Below are 22,705 nucleotides of genomic sequence, written 5' to 3'. Positions count from 1 at the left end.
CATATTCTAGTTTAAATCACTCAGATATAAGATCTGATGCAATAAGACCGTTCATTTTCAGGTGACCAGTGGATGTGTACATGAAAATAACTAGATTAAATTGATGGGATTTGGCAATAAAACACAGGTCCATATGCCAAGGACTCCCTTTCGACAGGACTTTTATGCAATCTGCCCCATATTTAGATGTTTTTCATCTAAATATGGGGGCAGATTGCCATAAAAAAACATCTCTATGTACCTGATATTCAGAAACTCCACTCGGCTAGCTCGTTGGTCAAGAATAATCCTGAGACTAAATATCAGGATTATTAGTGTTTGGTGGTTTCATCTACTTGGTCACTGGTAGGCGAAAAAAATGATGAATTAAATCGAATTTTTCATAATATTTGTAAGGGTCCACCAATACGAAGTGGTTCTATACCGTTACCAAGGTCCGACCAAGTGGTACCACCTCTCCTTACCAACGGGCTGGGCACGTTTTCAGGATTTTCTTCACGTTTCTAACACCTAAATAGGGTTTTATCTTGAGGAAACCGTGTTTTATGTTTTCTTTCTTGCGAAGACACAAAGCAGTGACAGTAGGCAGCTCAAATCCAACCGAATAAAGGATGAAAATTTGCCCAGTGTTTTAAATCTACTGTCACTGCAATGTGTCTTCGCAAGAAAAAAAAACCTAAATAGGGGCCAATTTTTCATAAAAAGTCCTCCCTTAGCAGATTGCTCAAGTGTTGCGTTGCCTTACCCATCAATTTATCTACATCTATAAGGATTCATTAACCAAATCAATTTTGAAATATGACTTGTCATCTACTTCGGTAGTTAAGTAACGATACATTGCAGTTTACATTGCAGTTTACATTCTATGTTTTATATGTTCTAGAAAGGTCTTAAGCTCTATCCACATCTGGTCTCAAATTTCGGTCTGGACCGGAAGTTGTGTGATTTTTTAAATTAAATATGATTAAAAATTGCATGGAATAATACATTTATAAGCACTGTATCCTAATCATATTATGTTCAATTTGCTTCTCCAAAATTCTGGTTTATAATTTTAAATTAATTTATTAGCTTGTATGTTCTTAAGTATACATAGTGATCGTAATTAAAGTACCTTTAGTCGGCTCTGTTTAGAAAAATATCTAGCGGTTCAAACAGTTTTAGTACGTGACATTTCAGGACATGCAGAAGATATAGCCTTTAAAAAATGTACCAAAATTCACCACTATTGTACTTTTGGCGTTGCAAGCAACAAACATTTTAAAGGTGCAGTACAAAACACTTATACTATACAGAAACCTTAGCAATACAGATGATACTGTTCAATCCCCATTCTGAATCTGTAAAATCTGAAGTCAATGAACACTATTCAAGGATCGAACTTACTAATCCTCTGTGATGCTTCTTCACATGCAATGTAATACTGTTTTTTTTCGAAATTTACAAAATATCCTCAATAAACCACACTTTCTGAGTGTTTCCACGACCAAAAATCACATGCTAAAAGTGCCATAATGGTAATATCGATGCTAATTTGATTTTTGCGGAAGTGTCTTCATCATGTCCTTAAACCTTACCATACCAAATTTGGATGCATTTAGACCAATGCCGCGTTATCCTATGTTGAAAAGGAGCAATTGCCTGAAACTACCAAACACCAGGGGATCCTAAACCAATCATTTCTACGAAAAAAAATCTTTTCTTAAAAGCACTCCCTCGTAGAAAAAATGTCTGAAGTCAACACTATAAATGAGGTCCCCTAATTTCAAATTTTCCTGTCCTCATGAAGCCCTAACTTGCCACTGATTTAGACTAGTAAATATCTCTCTGGACAGCGTTAAACAGGACTAATTTAAATACAAGCTTAGTATTACAAGTTTATTCATGTTTATTTCATTAAAATTTATTTCAGTTTTAATCTGTGGAATGAACACAGAACAATCTAAATAATTATGTTATGCTGCGCTTCCTGTCCAACTACCATTCCAAGAATATTTTTTAATCTTCGACAGTTTTTAAGTAAAAATTTCCACAAATCCGATCTTTCTATTGATGAAGAAGATAAACAAATTTTGCATTTTAAAGTGTGTAAAAGATTATCGGCAATACCTTCAGGTAGACATTTCTATCGATATTTTCATCGTAATAATATCAAGATAAGGGTAATAATTTCTACTTATACTCAACAGATGGTGACAGTATTGCCTCGTATTATATCGATGAAGATAAAGAAAGACAAATGTCACTCGATTCTACAACCGCTTCGGAAAGGTCATCGACCAGACATCCCGAAATAATTCGTCTAAAATCGACTTCAGACGAAAAATACAATTGTTTAAGGTTGTCTTTATATCAGAATGAAAGTTTAATAGAGCAGCAACTTGAACAAAATATCGAGAATTCTACAGAAGATATCGTAAAAGCTCCGAATTTTGGTTGGTTAGAATTTTCGCTCCAGTATTTGGAAAAAGAAAAAAAGTATGATTTTATTACCCATTAACTAATTATTATTATGTAAATTTAATTTATAGTATTAGAAATATAATAATAGTAATTTTAAAGTTTTGCAATACATAAAAAAGTTCAAAAGTATTGGTCTACGAGTAGCTGAGGCACACCCAGTGGACATGCGGTTGTGGAGTTTGGTTGTGGGTTCGTGCCTAGCCAGGACGGGTTAGATACGTCGTGTTTTCCGGGTTTTCTTCACGTTTGTAACACCTAAATAGGGGGAGTTTACTTTTCATAGAAAGTCTTCGCGGTAAGTCCCCATACAAACAATAAATGAAAAGTATTGTATAAATGTTACAGAACTTAAGAATAAAACTCAAGTATATTTTGATAAAGTTTCTACATTAAAATTATTTATTAAATTCCACAAATAATTTAAATTACATTTAAATTATTTGTGGAATTCAGAATATTCAGTATCATCTTGAATATAATTTATTACATTTTTCGAACTTAATAATACTCGGAGAGTGTAAAATGATATCTAAGGAAGTTATGTATTATTAAATGTATCCGTAATAATTAGAAAAAATGCATATGATATAAAAGAAAGAATCTTTTAACTTGACTGTCCGATTATCATTAGACGAGAGTGACGCAACAATCGCCTTCTATCTGTTGTTATAGTAACGGAAGGTCTCATATTAAATGGAGGAAGAGTAGGTACAGTAACAAACAAGACTTAACAAAATATTATACAGAAATATTTTATTTACAATAAAAAAAAATACACAAAGAAGGAGTATAATTTAAAAATTTATAATGTGTATGGCCTAACTATAAATATATATAGTGTCTACTTTATTCTGTGCTTTGTATTATAATTTTTATTTATTTATATTTATTTATTTATTTATAAGTAATTATAATAAGAATACAGTAAAACTTATTTAAAACGGAGTCTTAATATAACGGAAACCTGCCAAATGGGAAAAATTATTTGGTACCGTACGAGTCCGGTTTATACAGGTTTCACTGTAAAACCAATTTCGTAAAAATTAAAGAAAGAAAGAAATTTGCAGTAAATTTAATGTTTGTAATTTTTACATATAAATAATACGTTAGTTTAATAATTTAATAATTAAGTGAAAACAAATATTTTATCTATCCTAAGGCTCAATTCTCAGCAATCTTTTTTTTGTACCTTGTATTAATAAATCACTTCCTCTCCCAACTTCATTGATTAGTGCCTAAGTTGACATGAAAATAGCAAACTCGTGTCAAATAACTTCACAAGACGACATAAATAGACCAAACGAATTCTTTAAAACATTAAATTATCTAATCAATATATATAGGCCTATATATATATAAACTGATGTTATTTATTCAAGACAAATGATTGTTTAGCATTATCATTCAAATTGAACGTCAGGTTATATAACTGGTTCCTCAAGTTCGGGATTTAGGTATGATTTTTGATTCTAAACTTACCTTCAATTACACTTCACCCGTGGGTTCGCACCTGGGCTGGCCAAGTTTACCGGGTTTTCTTGTCGTTGGTAACACTTAACTATGGCCAGTTTCTTGTAGAAAGTCTTTCCGACCTAGAAACCTGCTTATTTCGACCAGTTATTTACATATAAATACTATAACGCTTGTTTCCCTCACACTATATTACCCTAAGAACTCCATCCCTAATACTCAGAAGTACTTCTTGCCCTGTCTGTCATCTCGATATCAGCATCAAATCTTTCTTTTTAGTGCTAAAAAACTCTAGATTTTTCCTCTATAATTTTGGTATATTGATTTTTCCCCTTTATTTTAAACATTATAATGGAAAAAGTATGGGCCAAATGGATATGAGTATAATAGACATGGCTAAATTCGCGACTAGTGAATTTATCTATGTCTATTATACTGATGTCCAAAACAAGCATAATCGTTCAATCCATGGATAGAGATATTCCCAGAGAATAAAAACATTCAGTACGTAGTCCAATGTTCCATTAAAAAGAATGAAGTTCATGTAAAATATGCACACTCCATAAATACGCCAGTAGCATGGCATTGCTTCTGTTCAGCTTTAACCAACGAGGGCAATTTGTTACTGTTTCACGCAATGATGATTTATGATGCCGCACGGATGATTTTATAAAAAAGTTATTAAAAGATTAGAAGTAGACAAGTCTCACAAATGTGTCCAGGACTGAGTACACTAGACAACATCACCTCCATGCTTTAAGTCAGATTGAAACAGAAAAGATTGGACGTCAACCATGAAGTGGACGTCTAAGAATCACTTTTCAACGTTTTGATGAGCAAACTCTTTTCAAATGAATGCAATTTTTACATAAAATAATTGTAGATTACATGGATTTATACATTTTGCCTACTTATTTTCTATTAAAAATATGCTTTGAAAGTGCAAGGCAGGCTGGCACGCTGCCATCTAACCATGGGTCTTCAATGAAACCCCGCAAAACTTAATTTTTTTAAAAAAATTAAATTTAATTATATTATTACAAGCGAGCTCTCTAGGACAATATAATAATAAAGTTAACAACAAAAACAATACCCATTTAAATATAAATTCAAAACGGCGTTCAATATTTCTTAATTTTTTTTTTATTTGCATCCTTTTGTTGAATTTCTTCCTGTGTTACTGATGGGTGCGGCTTTCATTTTCAAGGACAATAATATCCGCGCTACTTTTATGACAGTCAAGATATTCTTAGCTTGCTTAGTATTAAATATACAATATAGACTAATTAAAGAAATTTTAAAATATTCACACTTATTAAATACTATTCATGAAAACGTGCTGAAAAGCAGAGACATAAGTTAAAATTATAAATTATACCCATATAAATTAATTCAGTTATTTGTCAACAGATGGCGACACGCTGTTATAATAGGTATTCTTCAAATTACCTGCGTATTTCGCGGGTATTTCAAGTTATAGGATATGTATATATAATTTATACGAATTTATATAATTGAACTTTATACAAACGAGAGAATACTAGTATCTTTCATATAAAGTCCAATTGCTAACACGGATTCAACAAACGACTGGACCTGACCACTCTCACCACCTGATCACAGTATATAGTGTACATTAATCAGGTCATTCATTACCTTCTGACTAATGGCGCGGTCAGGTAGTGAGAGTGCTATCAATCGTATCCAGATCATGAAAATATTTAGGAATCCTACCCCAAACTCGAACCTGGGTCCGCTAGCGGAGGATTAATGTCTCTACCTCTTTGGCCACTCAGCCTTGAAATTAATTCATTAGTTATAAATACTGTAGTTAGAGATATAATTACTCGAGAAGAGTACTTCAATTCAGTGGCGTAGCCTGAGTGTCAGCCGCCCGGGCGGAAGAAAATTTCGCCGCCCCCTTATTTAGGTATCTCAATTTAAAAAACGAAAATATACACTAATTCTAAAGAACTTTTCAGCAAAAACAATCACCATTATTGTGTATTGTACAGGTTCAGATTTTTACAACATATTATTATCATTTATTGTGAAATTTTTCCGCCCCCTAAAAGTGCCTCCCGGGGCGGGTCGCCCCTGCGCCCCCACTACGCTACGCCACTGCTTCAATTACTTTCTCGAAGAGTGTGACGTAAGAATTGAGCGACGTATCAAATCAAATTTATTTTTAAATTTTAAGAATAAAGAATGAAATAAGTGAAGCGTCGAAAATTCGGAATAATCGGGACCTGGACCCATTCAGATTTTCAAATATACGTATGTAAATTAGCATTTTAATTAGTGTAAACTCCAAATACACTGTAATTCAAGTTTAGGTGTTATAAGTTCAAACCAATATTACACAAGGAATGTAGGAATACGTACAAAGATTAAAAATATAATTTACAGAATCACTATATATTTAAACAAAAAATACACTAATCATAATTTCAAAGTTATGAATTCAAAGCGAATGTACGAACACCAACAATTGAAAGGATTTGATCCAGTGGCACGTTATTCTATGGACAAAAGTGGAAATTGCGTAAGGCCCCACCATCAGCAGGTCCAAACCAATCTTTTATTAGAAAATATTTTCCCCAAAAATGTCTGAAATCAATACTGTACACGGGGGGCCCCCTAATTTAAAGTTGTCTGGGCTCCACGAATTTATAATGTGTCCCCTCTGGATTTTCCACGCCTCAATATAATATAAAATTTTTAAAAATTTTTATTTTAACTTATGAAAAATGTAAAATATTCTACTGTATTTTACATATTATATGCTCTTCGTGTTATATTTTAAAATAATTTTTTACTGGATGTAATTGTATTAAAGAATTTTTTATTTTAAGATATTTCTTGACTTTGTAATTGCGTCAGACTAAAATATTTAACTATAAGTAATTTATAATATTATAACATATTTATTACTTTACGTAGACTCGTCGTTCACGTAGATAAAGCTGTCTCGTTGCCACCGAAAGGAACAAAAATATATTACGATACTTTTGTTAAAGTCACGTTTCTTCCCTCAAGAAAGAATGTACAAGTCACTAGAACCATTAAAAGCACACTCAATCCTCATTTTCGAGAGGATGTTTATTTTAATTTAACCAAAGCTAGAAACGTGAATGGAAGGCATTTACAGCTTTCTTTGTACGATTTCGATCGTCAGGGACGACACGATGCCATCGGTCACGTGATTGTACCATTAAAAGAAGAGGAAATGAATGTCCTTACCAATCACAGACTTCCTCTGACTCATAAATCTTTGGTAAGTTTCATTCTTAATTCACTTGCGTTTAATGTAACATACATAATGGCTTAAAATATTTCTACAGTAATCAAATGTTCTGCAATTGTTACAGACAGTTTCACACTGGAATCTGTGAAAGTGATTAGATAAAATCTCTCGCATCTGTCTCTTCTCTGTCGCAGGCGACTTGCAACAAATCACCATTGGCATATATGTAAATATATATATGTATATATGTCATCGCCCTTTTGTAATTTGAAAATATTTTGGTTTAGAATTTATGTAAAAATCTACAGTCAACAAGCCTTAAAGCTATTTTTGTCGTCAACGGCGATGTTATCAACGTGACACACAATAAATAGATAACTCGCGGCGCATCCGTCGCTTATTATTTGACTAATGAAGCATATATCAAAACGAAAGTAGGCGAAAACCGATAAATTGCATTACGAAATTAATTAGAGCGCTTTTAAAATGACGTTCCAATTTCACTGTTCGAGATAAACAGAACGATGAGCGACAGTTGCGACGGTCATCGATACTTCTATCTTTCTCGCGATCAAAGTATCGCTTACATAAATGGATATAATAAGATTACACATATAAATATAAACGGCGATGCGAAAAATATACTAAACACTTTTAATTAAAAAATCTTCTAAATTTAATGTAATCAGAAATGTCGCGCGATACGCGACTTCCTAATCGCGAGTCTCAAGTCGCGATCCAGTTGAGAAATGTAGCAATAATAAGGATCATGAAAACATTTCTCCGCATCTTAAAATAATTAAATTTTTCTTTTCTCAGCCAGTAGATAATCTCGGTCAACTATTATTATCATTTTCGTATCTGGAATCACACGATCGATTATCCGTAACGGTATTAAGAGGTCGTTCTTTGCGTTTGGATTCAATCTCTTCAAAATTTCCCAATAGACCAATTGGTATGATCATTTTATTTTCTAGTTCTTTTTTTAAGTTATTAATTTTGTAAAATAAACTGTAATTGTATTATTATTTTCATTAAAAATCTACACACGTAACCGAGAAAATGGGGGTATTTTATATACTTTACTTAACAAATTTTTAAAGTTTAAAGTAATTGAGACATTCGGTAAATTTTTATTACTTTTATAACAAATATAGATACGCTTTCTAAATCTTAAGAGAGCAATAAAAGTATATAAAATTCCTCTTAGAAGATTTGTAAAGAGATATAAACTAACACCCCTAATATATTTTCCACTTTCAATGGATCTCGTGTTGTTTACTACTGGAAATTTTTTTTTTTTTTTATTAAATTTAAAATTTCCTTTCCCTCCCTTTATTTATAAACTGTAATATTTAGAAAACATTTTATGTTTTTTTATTTTGCAGAGAGTTTTAACAGTTATGTCAAAATCACATTAAGATGTAGTGGAGCCAAGGTTAAAACAGTGAGGACTGCTGTGGTTCATGGTACCAGTGAACCGAGTTATAACCAAGTCTTTCATTTTATAGTTCCTTTATGCTTTATAGAAGAAGCAAGTATAGTAACGACTGTTATGGTAAAAGGTTTTTTAAGACAGGATTCAGTTGTGGGTCGAGTGATAACTGGGCCATATATATTTGAACAAGATCAGAAATTAACTCAATGGGGATTCATGCTGCAAGGAAAACGAGCTGTCGTCCAATGGAGAACACTATATCTTTAATAGTTACATTTAAAAAATATTGTAAATATATATTTAATAAGAAATAATTAAATTGGAAATTTTCTTCCCTTTTTATAAAATTTTATTTGAAAATTACCGTAATAAATTATTCTTTACGAGGTGATAAATTCAGTTATATATATATAGTGAAAGACTCATTTTATGTTGTTATATTTCTATCAATAATGTTAATAAAATGTCCATTATATAAATAAATTAAAGAAAAAAACAGTCTTTTGTGTACTAAAAATAAAAATAATAATAATAATAAATTTTTTCTATCGAACTTATATTCTGTACGAGGAAACATCCTTACATACAGAATTATCATATAGAATTTCATATCAAGATATAAAATTCCTATATAGAAATCATATCATGTTCCCTATACAAGATACATATTTATGTTGTATAAAGACCTACAAGATAAATATGGAAAGAAATTGGAGTATTAAGACAAAAGTTATTTCCATCTGCAACAAGAAAAATGTAATAAAATATATTTTCTGGCTTCTTTTTTTAGTATTTTATACTTTATTCCTTTTTAAAAACGTTTAAAATAAATAATAAAACAACCAACTTCATGAAGATAACTTTATAAAAACTGTTTTATTTATTAAAAGATTAAATTTTGAAATTTCTAAATAAATAATTTTAAATTATAAATCAACTCACCAAAGAGCAGAAATCATTTATTATATTTCACCTTAAATATACTTAAAAATAAAAAATGGCGTAAGACAAAGAAATCGAACTCGGAAACTACGTCATCGATGGCGTCATATCGACGATTTTCGAATTCCAAATTCGAAAATCGTCGATTATGACGCAATCAATGACGCAGTTTCTTATCGCCTGTCTCATTCGTCAGTGATTTAATATTAAACTTTTAGCACTCGAGTATAAATGACGTATTGTTTTAATTAATTTTAATAATTTTTTATATTAAAATTTATCTTAAGTTAAATTATAATAAAATTACTTTATGAAAAAATTTATTATTATTAAAAATATATATATATATATAAAATAAGTATTAAATATTGTGTAAAAGTACTCTTATAAATGGCGCATTTTACATATTAAAAAAAATCATTTAAACACGTTTTAAACTTAAATCACTTCATTTAGAAATTAAAATTTATTTATCATATTCAGTGTTATATATTTCTATTTTATAATAATTGTCTTATTAAATGAATAAATTTTAAAAATATATCTCTATACCTACAATAGTTATATACATATAAACAGTTTAATACTAGGTTTGCTTGTTAGAATTTTTATTAAATATTATTTTACTTTTCTCAACGTTTAGTTGATTAAATTATAAAGTAATTTAAAAAGCGAAAAACACGTATAAATTATTCATATAAACGCCTTTAAATATACTATTTTTTAAATATTAAAAAAAGGTATAAACATTTTAAAGGTTAATTTAAAAAATAAAGTAAAATATTTTAATTTTAAATTTAAAGATAATAAAAAAGTTACATACAAGTATAATCCACATTTTACTATATTTATAATTATTTTATTAACTCATTGAATATTTAAAATATACGTAAGTATACATAAAAGTACGTAAAGTATTTGAATACACATAATAATCCATTTAACTGAAATCAGTAAACAACATGGCATTCTTGAGATAAAAGGGAATCCTTCGCTCTTGGGTTTCTTGTGTTTAGGTAGAAAGTTGATGGAGTGGATGACCTAGTGACCTAAATTTGATCTCGTCCTATGACTTTTACAGTAGAATATGACATTTTATCACAAAGTTTATAACTGGGAATAAATGTCAAGATGTCGAATATTTATTTTTTCATTAAGTTAGATTAATTATTTTTTATTACTTTATATAAAAAATAAACCAAATATTCTCGTATATTCTTGCGGCAACTGATTAGCCAATCGACGACTGTTTCATTAATATAGAAATTCAAAAATTAGTTAACTAACGTATTTAACCGGCTTTTAGGTCATCAAACTTGCTACTGTAATTTTCAAGTTTACGATAACTTATCATCATTTATAATAAATGGATCGAAGTATTGATTTAATATAAGAAAATTATTGCTTTAATTAGCAGGGAAAAAAAGCAATTATAATACTTTGTGTTAATGATATCTAAATGCAAATTACTTACCGCTGTTTATTGATTAATATCGCATGCACACAGGTAAATAATTTATTATTTCTTATTATTTATACATGATTATTTTTCTATCTATATTGAATTAATTATAAGTAAGTAACTCTTACTTTAAGTATTATTTGAATACAGTACAACAATTGTGTGTTTTTAATCATTTTATTTTTTTTTTTTTAATTTTATCATTTCAAAATAATATATTGGCGTAGAAACAGAATAGTCTCGGATTTAACACAAATATTTTCCTGTTAAATTAGTAAAAAATTGTCACTAATTCAAGTCTTAAAAAAATATAATTCAAATTTAAATTAATTTTGACGTCACGTTTTCGAGTTTTATTTCCGTTAGGTGGCGTTTATTCGCTATTAACGTTGTTTATTTTTAGAGTCGAATTAATAATGTTTAAATAAACTTTTTCTTGAAGTAAAAATTATTTTAATATCTTTCTTTTAAAGGTATAAAAAATATGCAAAAAAAGCATTTACTTAATTGGTGTAAATTTGGACTATGACGTCACGTACTTAAATTAAACGGCGTTGATTTTAATGTCGGATCGTTAATTCAAATATGTTGACATTAACTAACTTTGTCCGAAATAAATTTTGTAAATATCAAATTAAGAAATTTAATTTATTTTAAAATGTAAATATTTTATCTTTCAAAGAATATTTTATTTTTATTATTCAAACTTTATTTATTTATTTTTTTTTTGCGATTATTTATTTAAAATATTGAAATAAAAATTTCAAAAATAAGGAATATCCTTTGAAATTTATGTATTAAATATTTATTTACTTCTATTATTAACTATTTTTGTATTTGAAAAGAATATTTAAATACTTGAGCAATGCGACGACGTTGCGCGACGTCGCAACTTTGCGCCGCGTCGCTTGCGTAAGCGACGTAAAAACGCCCCTTAATGAATATAAAATAATGCTTAACTTTTACAATAATTTACTCATAAAAGATCGACTTCAAAACAGCAAATTTTTTTTAAATAATCAAAATAATAAAAAAAAAAGTTAAGGCAACGACTTCATTTAAAATTAATAGCTTATCAACATTCAAAAACAATTAAATTATAAACAAACGTTTTAAATTTAGAAAAATCCCATCAGAAGCAATTTTTTTTACATATTTTGTATTTTATTAATTATTTTTAAATAAATAATTAAAAAATAAATAAATAAATACTGCACTTAACAATGGCACGTGAGCATTACTGTATTCACCTCAATAAAAAAAAAAAATTATTTTAAAAAGCAAAAAATAACAAATTTTTACTGTAAAATATCACAATTAAACTTCATTTTACTCACATTTTCATTAAAAAATTGGTATAATTGATAACCAAATTTTACAGCTTAAAACAGTCTCGTGCTCATTGTTATAATGACGATAATTATAATATAGATAAATATTTAAATTTATAACATTTAAAAATTTAATAATTTAACTACCGTGTTTAAAATATATATATAATTTAAAGTTAATCGCTCTATTCATCAATAGATGTCGACACGTAGCAAATGACATTTTGCAAACGCGCTTGCGTCTATCTTCCTATGGATCGAACATCAGATTCGCTTAACGAAACAAATATCACTTCCAGCGACATCTTTCCAACATTCAGCGGATACTATTTACCTGAGAGGTGAAGATGGACGAAAGGGATTGGGTTGCTGAAAGCTTATACAAGAGTTGGAGCTTGCACCCTATCACCACACCCGCTTACCCCGCTAATCCGCAAGCTCGTGTCTTTGTACCCGAACCCGAACCTACAGAAAAATCGCCTATATACAGTAAGTACAATTTATTCTCTAATCTTTAATAATAAAAAAAAAACCATAATAAATCCACGGTAAAATCTTACTTTAACGTGGAGAAATTTCACTATTAAGAGAGACAATTATATACATTTGTTTTAATCAGTTTTAATTAATTAACTATAATAACCGTCGTATGATAATGGAATTATAATGTTGTTAATAATTTGCAAACATTATATACGCCAAGTAAAAATTAATTTCAACTCTTTCATTCTTAATAAGTCGAGTGATGTATAGGAGTGCATTTATAACTAGGAGCGTGTTAAATATTATACATAAAACTCTCTCTAATAATTATTAAAAAAATAATATATATATATATATATATTGAGTTTTTTTATTGATTTTATATGCAGAATTGTACTGATTTTTTTCTTACTTTTTGCATGTTTTAGTATTAGAAAATTTTATTTTATTTGAAATTATTTGAATTTTTTTTTTAAAAAAAAGATTAGAAATTAAAATATTAAAATATAAATATTTAATTCTTAAACTTTTATATATAATTTATTTATTTATTTTAAAGTCAGGCTTAAAGTTTAATTTTATATGCTTAAAATTCCAATTTGTAAATAAATTATTTAATTCTATAATTAATCTTTCAATTTATAAATTATTCTATAATTAATAATTCGTCTATACCTTTATAGAAATGTAGTTCTATAATTTTTATTTATCAATTTTGAAAATTTAAATAATAAAAATATTTTATTAAATAAACTAAAATATTAATTGTATATATAAAAATTATTTTAAAATTTTAAGTTAAAAAAAATTAAAATTAAATTATATTTTTTCCCTCTAAGATTGTTAAAATATTGTAATATTACTTCGGTTTAATACAATCGAACCTCCAATGACGGACACCTCTAACGAAGACCACCTCTAAATGGCGGCCTTTTTTTAAAGAACATTTTAAATAAAACACATACAAAATAACCTCCAAATAACAGACATATTTATCGTTTCTCCCAGTGACCTTTTTTCACAAGTTTTGTCCTTTTTTCACAAGTTTTTAAATATTACATAAAATTAGTAAAATTTTTAAACTTTTAATAATAATATTTTCACCATTAAAAATATTTTATAAATATTTATCGATTTTTAATGAAAAATATTTAGATAAAACCTCCTCGCAAGTAAATGGCGAAGTAATTAACTTCGCCGAACGTTATTAGAAAAATATAAATCCTCGCTAATTAAAATTAAACTGTAAACAAATTTTCCATTAAGTGATTTTTGTCATTTATATTTATTTTCAATTAATGATTATAAATTAAATATTCGCAGTTATTTATGTAATGGAATTTATTATTATTATTATTATTATTATTATTATTTGTGGTTGTTGTATAGAAAAATAAATGATGTGAATAATATCTGCATCTATGTTTCGTGCTTCTATATTTATCTATAGAGTATAAACATTAGAAATAAGAGAAATTTATCCGTATTAAGGGTTTATATTCCTATATACAAGGTTTTATTCATAAAAAGTAAAAATATATGTAATCGATAATATCATTCGTTCTGGATCGTGAAACATCAATCTCACGTCACAGAATTCATTTATGTTTCTTATTTTTTTTTAAAATATTTTAATATAAATGAATTAGTTATACTTTAAAAAATTATAATTAAAAATATTTTAAAAATTATTATCATTTTAAATAACTCAAGAATATAATTTAAAGGATTTTTTATGTAAAAAAAAAAAACATATTCTAGAACATCAACATCTTTAAATAGAATAATAAGAATTAATTTTATTTCTTTAAAAAATAAAACCTATAAAATACGATTTAGAAAGTATTTAATGAATATAATAGCATCTGTAAATCATCTAGAGGAAATTCTTAAAATAATTTTCTATAAATTAACTTAAATATATCGATAGATAAAGAAGTTTAAGCTTAATTACGTTATCGCAGTTATAAATCATGACTTTTTTTTTGGATAGGAGCCATAAATATATTCGTTGAAATTATATATAAAACTATCTTCCGATCAGATTAAAAGTGTAACTTGTAGGAGAAGTAAGAAATTTGTGTCAAACAGATTTATGGTATCCTATCTATATTGGTTCTTCGATCGTGATGCTCATTGTGACATTCCAAATGTCGAACACCCAAAGGGATCGATCTAATTTTCGAAAATTTCGATCTATTCTCTCTCCATCTTCCTCTCCCTCTCTACCATTCGTTATTTTTAAAATAAAGATCTAAAGAGCCGCTAGCGTTATTGATAATGCAGTGTTTTTCTCTTCCCCCCTAAATATATTCTCATTTTTCTTAAAAAAATGAACTGTAATCAATTCTCCAAGTTAGGTTGTGTATGAGCCATTTTAATTGAATTCTAACTCACTTTATTGTAAAGATGATGGTTGAACAGCTTGTTTTCCTGTATACTTTTACGCGTTAATATATTTTACCAACTTTAAACTGTATTTTTTGGGAAAGATGTGTATCTTATACGCCGGCAATTAATGTATACTTTCAATATTTTAAGTAAAGATATCGTGTAAAATATAATTAAGAGCCTACACGTGTGTATACGTTTACTGTAAACGTGGGATAAGTTAAATTGTAATGCATTTTACGAATTAATGTATTAATTTATATTACCCTTATACTGATAACATGAAAATATAATAAAATATTAAATTTATAAGTATATATTGGTCTGTTCTAACTGTAAAAATGCGTTGACGTAAAGTTATAAAAGATTTTATGAGCCAAAAAATATTAAAGTAATAAATTATATTTTATATAATTTTACTGTAAAGATGGCTCTAAAATAATTATAAAATGTACATTTTATAAGTAATATAACGTAATTTATGTTAATGTCGAATTTTCAGTCAAATATTTATAAAATAATGACAAAAAATTTTTAAAAAAAATGGCAAAAATTTATTGTTTAAATTTTATTTATAAGCTATACTAGTATTCAAATATTTATAAAGAAAATAATAATAATTTTACTGTATAATAACATTCTAACAATTGAATAAAATGACCTAAATTTATGATATTTCGCAATCAGATTAGAAATAAAATCCGATTAAAACTTAAAGAAAAGGAGGAGAGTTGTTTGTCTGACTGTAGTTAAGCCATGGATAATAAGAATTGGATGAGTTTCTAAAGATTAGATCCGGATAATTCATTAAAATATTTGGTTGTTGTTATTCCATGCGATATTTAATAAGATCACTACTAATTAGACTGATTTTTGACTAAAATTCTATTTAAAAAAATAATAAATTCAAGTTTTTTAAAAATATTCAAACAGAATAGTAGCAAATAATGTATAGTTTTATATATAAAATTGCTAAATTAAACACTGAAAAAATATTTCATTTTATTACGATAATTTATATAAAAATTATGTAAATATTACAATTAATAATCCTTATTTTTTATTATTATTTTTAAAAAATTCCGAATGAGTTACTAAGTAGAAGACAATTTTGAAAAATCGTATGACAAACTTCATTAATTCTGTAAACATAAGTGGTTCTCTGCTGAATATAAAAGAGAAAAATCGAAAAATCAATTTCACAATGATAATTGGTTAAGGTTTAAAAATAGAGGCGGAATCTATTTTCCACAGCCAATCATTTCTCGTTGAATCAATTTTAAATTATTATTTTAAAATTTAACAGGAGACTGCCTATATGCATAAAATTTACTTTTAATTTTGTTATTACAATTTTTTTCGGGTTATTAATATTGTCAATAATTAATTCTAGATTTTTAAATGTTTGTAAATTCTCAATAAATTTTTAATTACAAAATATTTACGATAAAAATAGTTTACTAAATGTTAATATTTATGAGAGAGAATTTAATTAAAGTATTATTTATTATTTTTTAACAAAAATCTTTAACCGATGCGAGTTATCAAAACTTTTTTTTAATTGGGATAATTTAAGATTATAATCGGTTAATTTTATAAATAGTTGAAATGAGGAAAATTTGTTTCTTTATAAACCGAAATATTATTCAATCAACCGCATTTTTATTAGAAAAATGGAAAAAATTATAGAATAATAATTCCTATCGTTCGAAGAGCTGAAAAGTTTGCTTCGCGCCGTCGCGTCGTTAGTATTGTTTTTAATTAATATATTTATAAGAAAAAATTAAATTTTTTCTTATAAATATATTTTAGTTTATTTAAAATTTATTTTCTTAAAATATTTTTAATAATTTAATTTTAAATCGATAGAAATTTTGTTTTATTAGACTTAATACGCGATGCGAATTATCGCATCGCATCGTCGCCAAGAAATTTATTTTTCTTAAGTTTAAACCATTACAAAGTGGCGCGATGCGAAAAGAAGCGAAAAATTCTTTTAAATTTTCAAAAATTTACTTTTATAAACTAAATTTCTATAGATTTTATAGTGGAAAAAAAAAACATGGTTTCCTATCTTACAATAGCACGAATTGAATTTTATATGGTGAATGCAGTTTTATGTTAAGAAAAGAAATAAAAATATTTTTATGCGATTAAATTCGTTTTAAAACTTAAAAATTTTTTATTTATTTTAAAATTTAATATAAATAATATTATAGTCAGGTGTTTTTATTAAAAATCCACTAAAAATACAATGATTTTTTATACATTAAAACTACTTCATTTTCATCTTCCTGCATACATTCTTTCAAACTTTCTGAATTTTTTTCTACAAGAATTTAGAAATTTTTCTACAAAATCGAGGATCATTTTACCAAAAAATCTGGCTTAAAACTAATCTTATTGAATTACTTCAATCCCTTTCTTATCCATTTTTCTTTTCTTTAGAAGTAGCGAACTATTTAAAAATTCTTGTAAAATTGATGCTTCAATCGATAAAGCTTCTCTTCAATTTTTTGTTTATAAAATTGTAAAAATGCTGGATAAGATGCCCCGCTGTAAAAAGATGTACGCATTTTAATTTCTTAAAAATATTCTTAGCTAATTATAAAAAGTTTTATTAATTTTAAGAAGAACATTGAATTAAAAATACTTATATCGAAGCTAGAAAATATTTAGTTGAAAAGTCAAGTATGGCATCTCTCCCAATTGTTCGATTCTTACATTATTAATTATCATTAAAACTAATTTAAAATTTTAATTAAAAGTGTTTTTTTTAAAGTTTTTTACCAAGTTAATGCACTTGAACTAAATTATACTCGTGAATATCGCAATTATTACAAATTGTTACATAGGTGAAACAATGATAATTTCTCTTAATTTCAATTTGTCCTGCATTAGAAATTAATAGCTTGCTGAATATTCCCAAAATTTGAATATTATTAAATTGAAATCATTCAGTTTAATAATGCTTTCTATACCATGGATTGATATTGAAATTTAGTATAATAAACAGCGTATCACAATGCGACATCCATAATTTTAATCATTTACTTAATAGATTTTTAAGGACATAACGGCCTTTATATATTGGCCTTTATATTATAACTAATGAAATGCCCCCAGAAAGGGATAATATTATAAATTTGTTTATCAATATTGTTTAAAAAATCTTCATCTAGGATCTTGTTCGTTCTCTGTATTATGAGGAAATAGAATTCTGAATACAATAAAACTTTCCTAAGGCAATCATCTTTGGTTCCAAAAAGAGATTTTGGTCTTTCATAAAGGATCGGAAAGACTATATTTTAAGAATGATGAGAACGTCGTCTACCTGAACACCACTTTTAACTTCAAACTTTATAATAGGGGAAGCCCAAAGCTGATGACGACCATTTGTGGTTTCCTTTGATTATGTCGTGTTAAAGAGGTTTATTTTCGAAGAAAATTCATATGTTTGAACTTTTCACAAACAGAATTTATCTTTTGTAGAGGTGGACTCCGTTACAGAGATGGTCCGATGGAAGGTTTTAATGTATTTTAATTATATTGTTTTTAGGTCCCGCCTAGAGGCTCCTAAATTGGAGGAAATACATAACTGCAACTGTGAAATTGTTTTATTGTAATTTATATATAACGTCTGATCGTAGTCACAAAATTATGCCGTAAAATTATATAAAAGGTGCACCAAGCTTTTATTTAGTGGGTCCAAAAGACCAGATTTTTGTATTTAGTTTCATGTTTAAGGCCTTCTATGCCCTTAGACGCAGAAGCTCGGTGTAAAATCACTTTAGGAATTGATTCTCTTTAGATTCCTGATCATCTCCTTAAGACTCAGCATTTACAAAGGGATTGTCAACTAAAAGTTAAGTAATATCAAAGTTACTCATGTGACTAACTTTATACAGATAATCCCGAATTCGCATTATTTTAACGGACATAAATCTTTAAAACCCGGATTATTTATAAAGAGAAAAACTTTCATATCTAAAAATTACGTATGGACTTAGCGTGACAAATCCTCGATAACGTCAAAAATGATAAATGTTCAACGCTGAAATAATTCCTGAAATCTTCGTATAAGCACCAAAGAAACTTGATAAAACGCTTAATAAAAGTTCGAAGATCTCAACTTTACTTATCTACATCCGAACTTTTTCTTGATTTTTTTTAAAATATAATAAAGGAAACCGTTTTCATCAATTGTCACGCTCCAACGCGTCGCATACCGCGTCGCACGGCGCGTCGCATTAAAAAAATTCGTATAAATTGTTTATTGCTTCGTTATTTCAGTTACAGATATATAAAATTGTCTACTAATCATCCATACACTGTTTAGAAAGTAAATTTAATAAATATTCATTATAATTTTTTTTTATACGAATTAAGGAAAACCAGAGCGCGACGCAACGCGACAAACGCGATGCATCGCGCATTAACGTCGCGAGTATTAAATAATTATAAAATAAAGCCTAAAACTCTATTTTTTTTTTTTTTAAAAATTTGAAAACAAACTTCTATTATAATTAAATTTTTAATTAATTAAGAATTATAATTATCTTCAAATAAAATCTTAATTAACTTCCACTTAATTACCTTTAAGGTGTAAGCAAACGTTTATTTAATACAATAAAACCTGTGTAAACCGGAATCGCACCGTACCTAAATTTTTAGATTTCCGTTTTACACAGGTTTTAGAAGCTTTTACTTTAATTAAATTACTGGATAAATTAAAAAATAAAATAAAATAAAATTAAACCAGATTCTCGCTTGTTCGCGAAAACTATAACGTGCCTGTCCAACACGCTGTAATGTAAAGCGTGACGGACAGACAAGCATTAATTTATGCTAATTTTAATACTGGAAATAGTCTTTATAGTAGTTTTGTATAGTATATGGTCTGTATAGTAGTAAAATATCTTTATAGTAGTTTTGTTTCTTGCAAGAAATGTCAAGAAATTATTAGAAATAATTGGTGATGAACCTGCAAAACTTTTTATCTGTTTTATGCACTGAACACTGCTTACGCGAGTAAGATTACGGGTTTATTTTTATCTTCAATTTGGCTTGTCAGTTTTAGGGATTTTAGGGATTTTCCTTTCAGTCAATCACACGTAAACGATCCGGTAAAAGTTGACAGTAGAATTATCCCACGTCTACATTTTAAAATTCCCTATCCTTCGTATATACGTCCCATAATTTACGGGAGTTTTTTAAATATATAAATTATGCATAAAACAAGAATTTTTTAATGTAAAATAGTATTAAAAATTTAAATTTTTGGATGAATTTTACTGTTTATCATAAAAAAAAAAAAAAAATACAAATTATTTAGGGAATTTATGACGTTCCTCGTATTGTGAATTATGCATTCTATAACATATTTTAAATATTTAAGCCTTAATATAAACAAATAAATGTTTAAAATAAAACTAAAATAACCATTCGTAGTTTTATTTAGAAGAAAAAAGTTTAAACACTTTTTTTCAAGTCAAGAGAATTGAATAAAAAAAATAATATAAGTTTGACGAACGTGATCATTTACTATTTGTAGAGACGATTTTCAACGAGTAGCTCGCGATCTATTGTTTTCTGTAAAAATTCTTTACTCGTTATAATTCCTATTTCAACAATTAAATTAGATCTTTTTTAATTATTTAAATTCTAAATATTTGTGTAAATAAATTTTAACGAATTTAACAAATAATTATTGATATAAAGTTACCGTCTTTAAAATGAGGTCAGCAGCGACCTTTTTTCTTCTGACAACGTATAGAATAACCTCTGTGACGTATTAAAACTTTGTGACGTGAACCACGAGGTATAAATAATCACCAGAATAGCTTAATAATTTTATATTTTTGTTGCTTTTTATTCCAGAATCCACGTCTTAAAACATGGTGTCCCAACTTAGTCGCTAACAACCCCTCCCCCAGGGTCAATAGGTCACAGGTCATAAGGATCAATTGGCGTTCTATTTAAATTCAATTATTTGCAATCATTTGTGATCATTTTTCATTAGTATAGAACGGGTTGAGCCGGTTAAATGTAGTGTTAGAAAGGGGGTCGACACTCAGTAAAGGTAGGAAGAAAGGCCCCCTTTTAGTTGTAAAATATATAAACATTTATTTATTTATTTATTTATTTATTTTTGTAGATAACAACAGGCTATCATTTTAAGACCTTTGCTTGTATAAAATGATTTTATTTATTTATTTATTTTTGCTTTGTTCGTATGAGAATGAACATGTGTTTGTACGTTTTTAAATGGAGTAAATGTTTCTTAAAGTAAATATATTTTTCGATAGTTATTCTACTTTAAAAGTTTATTTTAAAAAATACTAGTTCTATGCTTTATTTATTTACTGGTATTTTTAAATATAGTGAAACCTGTGTAAAGAATTAATTAAGATTTATGTAAAATTCTTGTAGAATTTCTTGTAAGTTTATTTAGTTTTTTTAAAATAATTTACCATTTAATTATTTTATTTATTACATTGCGATACTATGAAGCTATTTTTACTGTAGAAAAATTGTATTTTTAATGATTCATGCCATCCACAATGATAATAAAACGAAACGATTGTCATTGTCCTTGCTGATTAAAAAATAATTCCATGTAATACCTGTAATGAAAGAATGATCCACGCGATCCATAATGATTAAACATAATCTATGTGTCTAATAATATAATAAAATGCATTTATTAAGCTCCTCAAAAAGACAGAGATATTTATTGAGGCGTTGGTTCTTATCTGTGTCGTAGGTTCAGACCCTATTTCTTATAACTTCGATATTTTTAAAAATTATTTTATTGATTAAGGAAGAGATATTATAAATCTTTTTAATGATTATAGTACGATCCATGGGCGGATTTAGGGGGATGCAAAGCACAACTGCACCCCCTTTTAGAGATATTTGGATTCTTTATTGAATAATTAGTGTAATATGATTCATACAATTCCTAGTAGCTAAATTGTAATTCAAGTGTTTCATAATTACTAAAATGTGATCCATTAATTAGTCCTCAATGATTACACTAGGATCATTTGCAATGTAATTCAAGCAATCTACAATAATTTCAATGCGATGTTCAATAGTAAAATGTGATTCACGCCGTTTACAATAGCCGTATTCTCACAAACTGGAATGAGACAATTTACAATAATTAAATGACAATTTAATAGATCTGAATCATCTAATGAGATCCACGACAATTTGAGCAAAACAAAAATCATATTTATTTTATATAAAAATACCGAGATTCAAAGTAAAAATCAATGATTCTAAAGATAAATTCAATTGCAGCAAACAAAAGAAAAAATCACACACACCCTTTGGCCAAATAAATGGGATTTTTGTCTTTGTTACACATTTTAGGCATGGAAATCACGTTTTAACTTAATTTCCACTCATTATATTCATTGATCGACGACTTATCGATCGAAAATTCTTTGGAACTGTATCTAAATCTATAC

At 27.5% G+C, this 22,705-nt stretch overlaps 1 protein-coding gene across 1 annotated transcript in view; it reads left to right on the top strand.

Moving 5' to 3' along the window:
• LOC136968215 (uncharacterized) overlaps window positions 1-22,705 on the top strand; it is a 75,062-nt gene that overhangs the window by 4,052 nt on the left and 48,305 nt on the right. The window contains exons 2-7 of the mRNA XM_067262197.1: window positions 1,913-2,115; window positions 2,190-2,478; window positions 6,877-7,210; window positions 8,000-8,135; window positions 8,569-8,879; window positions 12,695-12,842. Coding sequence (XP_067118298.1) covers window positions 1,953-2,115; window positions 2,190-2,478; window positions 6,877-7,210; window positions 8,000-8,135; window positions 8,569-8,879; window positions 12,695-12,842 — 1,381 coding nt within the window. The 5' untranslated portion in view covers window positions 1,913-1,952. The remainder of the gene's footprint in view (window positions 1-1,912; window positions 2,116-2,189; window positions 2,479-6,876; window positions 7,211-7,999; window positions 8,136-8,568; window positions 8,880-12,694; window positions 12,843-22,705) is intronic.

The sequence above is a fragment of the Centruroides vittatus genome, unplaced genomic scaffold, assembly GCF_030686945.1.
Source record: "Centruroides vittatus isolate TY-2023 unplaced genomic scaffold, ASM3068694v2 contig_1416, whole genome shotgun sequence".
In the NCBI taxonomy this organism is placed as follows: domain Eukaryota; kingdom Metazoa; phylum Arthropoda; class Arachnida; order Scorpiones; family Buthidae; genus Centruroides; species Centruroides vittatus.
The sequence above is the reverse complement of the archived record's forward strand: the minus strand, read 5'-3'. Positions and strand labels throughout refer to the sequence as shown.